Here is a 7,154-nt window from a genome sequence, read left to right as displayed (position 1 = left end):
GAGAGCCCATGGAGCCAAAGGTCCTCTGTGACATTGCAGGGGCTCATGGAACCATGGAGAGACCGTTCAGACACTTCACAGCCTCCTGGAACCAAGGGGCCATTGTGACACTGAGTGGCACCATGGAGCAAAGGAGACCATTGGGAGCCTTCAGGGCCTCGTGGAACCAAGGATTCCCTGCGACACAGAGGGGTCTGATTGAACCAAGCAGAACATTCTGACACTGGTGCCCCAGGGAACCAAGGGAACACAGAACAGCTCTGGCTGGTTTGGTCTCCCAGGGGCCGCCTGATTGATCCAGCTGGCCTTGGCATGTTGAGGGTCTCTTCTCATCTGCTACCGAAACACTGGAGCTCCCTGCTTTCCTTGTGTGGAAAAAAACTGTCTTTCTCCTCCAGGCATCCATGGCCATAATTAGGATTTCACCTCTAACGCTGCCTGTTGTGTTGCCTTGCCCTGCCCTGCCCTGCCCTGTAACCCCAGCACTGCACTGCCCTGTAACCCCAATCCCCCCAGAGCCTCTATCCCAGCCCAGCAGTGTCTGCCAATCCCTGGCACACCAAAGGCAATGCTCCACACCCTGGAATCTCTGGAGCCCCAGCCCAGCTCATGAGTGACCAAATCACTGAAAGTGCCACCTGGGGGAAGGCCTCAGGAAGACCAAGTGGTATTTAAGGCTGACCACAAGGCAAGCACACATCTTGTCCCTAACTCCTGTTGGAATTTCTATCTGAACACTGCCAAAATTCAGGAGCTGGTACCTGTGTGTGTGTTGGCCTGTACATTTTTTGTCTTTCTTTTTTTTGTCTTCCATTTGTTCTGTTTCTTTCCTCTTACAAAGTTGAGTAACGTGGGGGAGGGGGATTGCTGGGCAGGGCCATTGGCTGCTGAGATCCTGCCTGCTTCCCCCTGCCCCAGAGTGGCCAGACCGGCCGTGGTGTGCCTGGAATGCTGCCCCTGATGAGTTTTTCCAGAACCCACCGGGCAAGGGGCAGGGGGAGCCATGGGCCCGTGGGTGCAGCCTCTGAGTTCCAGCCTGGCTGTCGAGATCCCAGCCCCCCTCCCAGAGCAGCCCCTGCCCTTCTGCCCTGGGCCCTGCTATCCTGGCCCGGGCCCCCAGCGCAGCCACCGAAAACGTTTCCATTGTAAAATAGCTCCGGGCTGGGGCCCAGGAGAGATCGCATGGCCATCTGCAGGCCTGGGCAAAATATGAACTCTGTCACTGCCCAGAATGAGACTTGCAGACACTTTGTTCTCTCTGCTGAGGGAAAGAAGAGGGCCAAGATGGAGATAGGCACAGAAACAGCATGAAACACCGAGGTCAGACAAAAGGAATCAGTCAGGTCACAGATGACGGAAGGAGGTGAGTTGTGGACTGAAATTTGCCTGTTTTGAAGCTTTGGAGAAGATACTCCTGTTTGTCTACAACTCATAGAAAATGCATTATGGGGTGGATGAAGTGTTTTAATTGTAGACATGAGCAGAGGAATTCGTGCTAAAGAATGCAGATGTTGAAATGGCTGTGATCCCATGAGAAATTGGAATAGAGAGGAGAGAGATGAAGACCCCTGCTGCCTCTCAGAGAAGACAAGAAAAAAGACCTCTGATTTCAAAGATTAAGAGAACTTTTGTTTGAACTATTATAATCTTTGAAGTGTTCCCTATAAGTTGATATGGTCCTCAATAACAATTCTGGGAAAGCTGTAAGTCAAGTAAGGGATTTCTACACAGTGATCAGATTTTCATTCTACCAAGTGGCTCATTCATTGTGACATAGAGACCAGGAGATAACTGTTTTCCTGTGGAGAAATCTCCATAGACTGAAGAGAAGTTCTCCTCACCCAAGAAAATTGGTGAAAGACTAGTTTTAGAGAATGTAAATGGACTGATCTCTTTCTGTGTGTTATCAGTGTGAAAGAAAGAAGTTGTGGGGGAAGAGAAGTGTTCTGAAAGTTTTATTCTGAGGAGTTTTTTTTCTCTCGTAGTTTCTAGTAATAAAGATTTTCTATACACCCTTTAAAGTTTGAACTTGTTTGCCTTCCTCAAAATCCCATGTCACAACAGGAAATGAGTAAATAATTCAAGTGGGTGTACTGGCAATTTGGCCAAATGTAAAATTGAAGTATTTTGTCTTGAGCTCTTTCGTTTGGGAATTCAGTGACAAAGGCTCATAAATATGTGTTCAAAACACCCAAACAGGAAAAGCGCCTGGGAATAATTTAAGTTTTAAATTCTTCTGTGGTTAATTAGATAGATTTCAGAAGTGTATTCAAAGTGAGTACTCTCTATCGAAACCAATGCTTTGCAATGTTTTGTCCTGATAAGTTTTCATCTCCTATTTATAGATTGATACAAGCAATGTCCAATTGATATTGAACCCCTGAACCTTCTAATGCAGATTCAATAGACATAAAAATCAAGACCTTTCTTGGCTCACAATCAGTAACACTTTGTCCTGCAACCCATACCAACCATTTCTCTCATCCAACCCCTGTGACTCCTATGGATCAGGAATGGTGTGGCCAGCAGGTGAGGGCAGTGATTCCTCCCCTGTGCTCAGCACTGGTTGGGCAGCACCCTGAGTGCAGTGTCCAGTTCTGGGCCCCCAGTTTAGGAAGGACATGGAGAGGCTGGAGAGTGTCCAGAGAAGGGCTGCCAGGCTGGTGAGGGGTCTGGAACACAAGTCCTGTGAGGAGCGGCTGAGGGAGCTGGGGCTGTTAATCCTGGAGGAGAGGAGGCTCAGGGGAGACCTCATCACTCTCCACAACTCTCTGACAGGAGGATGCAGCCATGTGGGGGTCAGGCTGCTTTCCAGGGAACGATGACAGTACAAGAGGACACAGCCTTAAGCTGCACCAGGGGATGTAGTAAGATTGGAAAAGTCTGGGCCTTGGACATGTCTAAGTCCAGGCCACAGTTTGGGTTGTGTGCACCAGCCAAACTATATTTAGTTACTGTTGTTCATATTTTGTTGTTTAGATGTTTTTCTCTGTACTTTGCTGTACTTTCCCATGCTTGGCTGTTTTTGTGTATTTCTTAGTTTAGAACCATGTTTATAACAGGTGCATGGGGGAGACAACTTTGGGGATTTTTCTGTAACTTGTTTTGAGACCCTTCAAGGTTGCTGAAACATAAACTATGCTAAAATGAGAAAGAAGGGAAAGAAAAACAGGATGCTGAGATGAAGGTGGGCGGTGAAGACCTGGACAAGTGACCAATCGGCATACCTGGGGGGCCTCGAGCAAGACACGTGGACAAGGGGATTCTCCAATCAAATAATGTGTGATCGCGTGGGGAGTTGTTCTAGAGTGTATAATTAGGACTAAATGTAAACATTAAATCGGCTTTGGGATAATCATATTGATTTGTAGTTCAGAAGTCCATGTCTCTCTCCCACAAGTTGGTGACCCAGGCAATGTCATACATCGTACACATCGCGTGCACGAAAGCGAACCACCGAACTCTTTGGACTTGGTCTCTGAAGAAGATTCGCAAATCAGAGAAGCGGGAGGCCCCGGGCTGCCCCGGGCCGGCGAGAGGAGTCGGAGAGCGGCTCTGAGAAAATCCGAAGAATACAGTAGAGAAACTCCAGAGTGCAGCTCGGACGGAAGCCGCGGGGCACGGGAGAGGATCCCGAGGAAAAGCCTCGGGAACGACGTGTGTGCTACGCAGCGAAGAACTGCGGTAATGAGGTGAGCGCCCGGGGCTGGAGGATGGGGAAGGCGATGTCGAAAGAAGAGCAGGCAACGCTGCACGTCCTCCAGCGTGTCCTCTCGATGAGAGAAGTCAAATACGACTTAGAGAGTTTAAAAAGTTACTAAGATGGGGTCAGGAAAGAGGATTTTTTGCTACCCCTAGAACTGTTTTTGTCCCTGAGACAGAGTTGCGGGCTCTGCCAGCGGTCTCAGGCAATCACAGAGTGGTCCCACAGTCTGTGTTGGAACCAGAAAAAATGGAAATAGACATTTCTCTGCCTTCACCAGCATTGGGTTTTCCTGTGGGGTGTCCTGCAGTGTCTCCTGAAGAGTTAGCAGCAGCCCTGGGAGGGCAGGTTCATCTCTCACCTTCACTGCCCGGCTCACCGAGCTCAGTCAGAGCAGGCATTCAAATGCAGATCGCAGGCATTCGCATGCAGAGCGATCGAGAAGTTCAGAAGAGTGCCGGCAGCAGGAGAATTAGCAGAATTAGGGACTTTGGTGGACCAGGAGATCAAAGACAGAGAAAAAACCCGACAGCTGTTGATAACGGAGGCGAGAAGGGACAGTGGCTCCGTGCCTGTCTCCCAGACCGCAGTGCCGGCGGAGGACGCCGGGTTCGGTTCTCGGGAGGGGCTGGTCCCGATGGGAAGTCGGTTGTTTCGGCCGATGCCGCAGAACGCAAAGAATGTCGGACCCTCCATTTCAGTCTGATATTTTGGAGTGCTGCAGCAGAAGAAGGGAGAGGGATGCCCGGAGCAGGGGGGAGACAGCTCCCAACATAGTTTGCTATCCCAGACATGGATGCTGGGGATGTTTTGTTTTTTTCTACTGCCTGCTGCGCGGTGGCGGCGGCACGAGCTCCGGTGTTCCCCTTGCGGTGGCATGGTTCCCCTGCCGACAAAAAAAAAGAAAAAAAAAAAAAAGTGGTTTTAACAGTTTTTCTGGAGGAGTTCAAGACTATCTGTGTGCACTGTAGTACAATTACTGAAGATTCTTTTTGCCAATAAAACATACGTGTTAGCATTTTGAATATGTGTACCTTTTTAGTAATTTAAGAATAATTAAAGTTGTACTTTGAAAAATCCTAATAAGAGCTATACTTAATAATTGCAATTACCATGATCTATGCTCAAATCCAAATTACATAGAATCACAACATAATCCCTCCAGTAAAATCATCTCATTCACAAATTGTTTGAATTTTTTAGTGTCTTTTTGTATTAACAGAATTAGAGGAAATTATGTCTATAACTTGTAAAAGATGTTGGTTTCCATTCCTGTTAAGGTTCAATATTGTAATGTCCAGACATGTTCTGTTAAGATTGAAAGATTGACTAAGTCTAAGTTCTGTTAAGTTAATTCTGTTAGATTTAATTTCTGTTAAGTTTCAGTATCACTGAGTTTAGACAATGTTTTGTTCCAGTTGTATTTAGATCACGTGTTTGGTATTAATACTGATTAACTGAGTTCTCTTAAGTGTGCTTTTTGTTCTACTGAAGTGATAATTAACGCTATTGATTGCATGATGCAAATTTACCAATTTTTGTAATAGGCAGAACTCTTAAGATATTAATGTTGTATTTATAGCTGGCTTTTTCAGGTGTTTTAACATTTTTTAGTGTAATTATCTATAAGAAACATGTAATTTTTAGGATCATTTTTTTAATGTCAGGGAATTCTCTTCCAATTAGGGCCTTGGCTCTGGCCACGCCCTGGCTCTACCTGGACGAGAAACTGCCAACAGACCCAAGTGTTTTCTGCACAAAACAATACTCAAGTTGCTTTGATTTGGCAATTTGACCCTATCAATATGACAGCTGAACTTATTTTTTAAGTGAGCTTGGGAATCATTTTCCGGAGATGATTATCCAATTCTTCACTGATTTGAGGTTTATCAGCTGTTACAGACACTGGGATGATGGTACAGTGTTTTAGTGCTTGGTAATGATCTAATTTCACATATGTAATGAATTATGTCTGATATTAGAAATGTGTTTGATTGTTATATCTGAATTACAGTAATTTCACGACCATAAGGCGCACGGGACTATAAGGCGCACCCCCCCGGATTCGGCAAAATTCGCAACTTTGTAGATCATAAAAGGCGCACCGGACTATAAGGCGCACTTTTTTTTTTGCAGCGAGGCCCCGCCCCCAGCTCACCCCGTGCGGTGTCTGGCCGAGGCCCCGCCTCAACCCGGCAGCCATTGGCCCCCAGGCCCGCCTGTACCCGGCAGGGGCAGTGCCGCGAGCCACCAGGCCACCCCTGGACCCGGCAGCCATGGGCCCCCGGGATTGCCTGGACCCAGGAGTGGGGGTGCCGCCGGCCCCCTAGCCCACATTCACGTGGCAGCCGTGGGCTCCCGGGACTGCCTGGACCCGGGAAGGCGGGTGCCGCGGCCCCCCTAGCCTGCATTCACCCGGCAGCCATGGGGCCCCGGGACTGCCTGGACCGGAGAGGGGCGGTGCCTCGGGCCCCCTGGCCCGCCTCCACCCGGCAGGGGCGGTGCTGCGGGCCTCCGGGCCCGCCCCCAGCCGGCAGCTGTGGCACTTCTGGCTCCCCCCACGGCTCTCAGCTTCACACTTCCGGTTTGGCAAATTTCGCCGCTTTGTACATCAGATAAGGCGCACCAGACTATAAGACGCACTTCCGGGTTCGAGGGAAAATTTTAGTCAAAAGGGTGCGCCTTATAGTCGTGAAATTACTGTATTCCTGAATGCTGTAAGTTTCTGGTCTCACTAGATTGAAGACTCCACAATTCAATGTACAATGACAAACCCTCTTTGATTCACTAACTTAAAAAGAAGATATGCATGTGTTTTTATCATCAGCAGGTTCAAAGTGGTCATCTATTGAATTGTCTCTAAGAAAATGAGGCCCAGTCAGAAGACAAATTCTCTAAACACCATGCAGTTTTCATGACCTGAACATGAACAGGACTGCCAAAATATAGGCCTGTCTGGAAGCTTACAAAAGCAGCCTATCAAGAAAAAACCTCATGTCATCATCATGGTATTGTGCTCCTACTAACCTCCTTTAGCTATTCCTTGTTTCAGGTTCTCAAGATGTACAGCCTGGGATGCAGGACATGGGATCTTTGCAACCTGGTTTACCTTCCCTTCAATGTTACCTGTTAACTGGCAATTGGTGATTATTGATTTAAAAGATTGTTTTTTCATGATTCCTCCATCTCACTGAGGATGACAGTGAGAAATTTGCCTTTTCAGTGCAATCTATAAGCAAGGCAGAGCCAGCAAAGAGATGTCAAAGGGTAGTTTTGCTACAAGGAATGCGAAACTCTCCCACCATGTTCCAATTGTATGTTGTTTGGGCACTGGCACCTTTGAGAAAACAATATCCACAGTATGTTATCTATCCTTACATAGATGATATTCTGATAGCAGGTGAGAGCATGAATGCAGCAAGCCTGCCACCTGCCCTGCAGCAGCAGCTGC

At 47.7% G+C, this 7,154-nt stretch overlaps 1 protein-coding gene across 1 annotated transcript in view; it reads left to right on the top strand.

The window, feature by feature from the left end:
• The first annotated feature begins 1,350 nt into the window (after nucleotides 1–1,350).
• LOC117011107 (FERM domain-containing protein 3-like) overlaps nucleotides 1,351–7,154 on the top strand; it is a 36,880-nt gene continuing 31,076 nt past the window's right edge. Inside the window, 4 exon segments of the mRNA XM_033086386.1 lie at nucleotides 1,351–1,363; nucleotides 3,401–3,684; nucleotides 3,878–4,385; nucleotides 6,756–6,846. Coding sequence (XP_032942277.1) covers nucleotides 1,351–1,363; nucleotides 3,401–3,684; nucleotides 3,878–4,385; nucleotides 6,756–6,846 — 896 coding nt within the window.

This window comes from Catharus ustulatus, chromosome Z (genome assembly GCF_009819885.2).
Source record: "Catharus ustulatus isolate bCatUst1 chromosome Z, bCatUst1.pri.v2, whole genome shotgun sequence".
NCBI classification, from domain to species: Eukaryota; Metazoa; Chordata; class Aves; order Passeriformes; family Turdidae; genus Catharus; species Catharus ustulatus.
The sequence above is the reverse complement of the archived record's forward strand: the minus strand, read 5'-3'. Positions and strand labels throughout refer to the sequence as shown.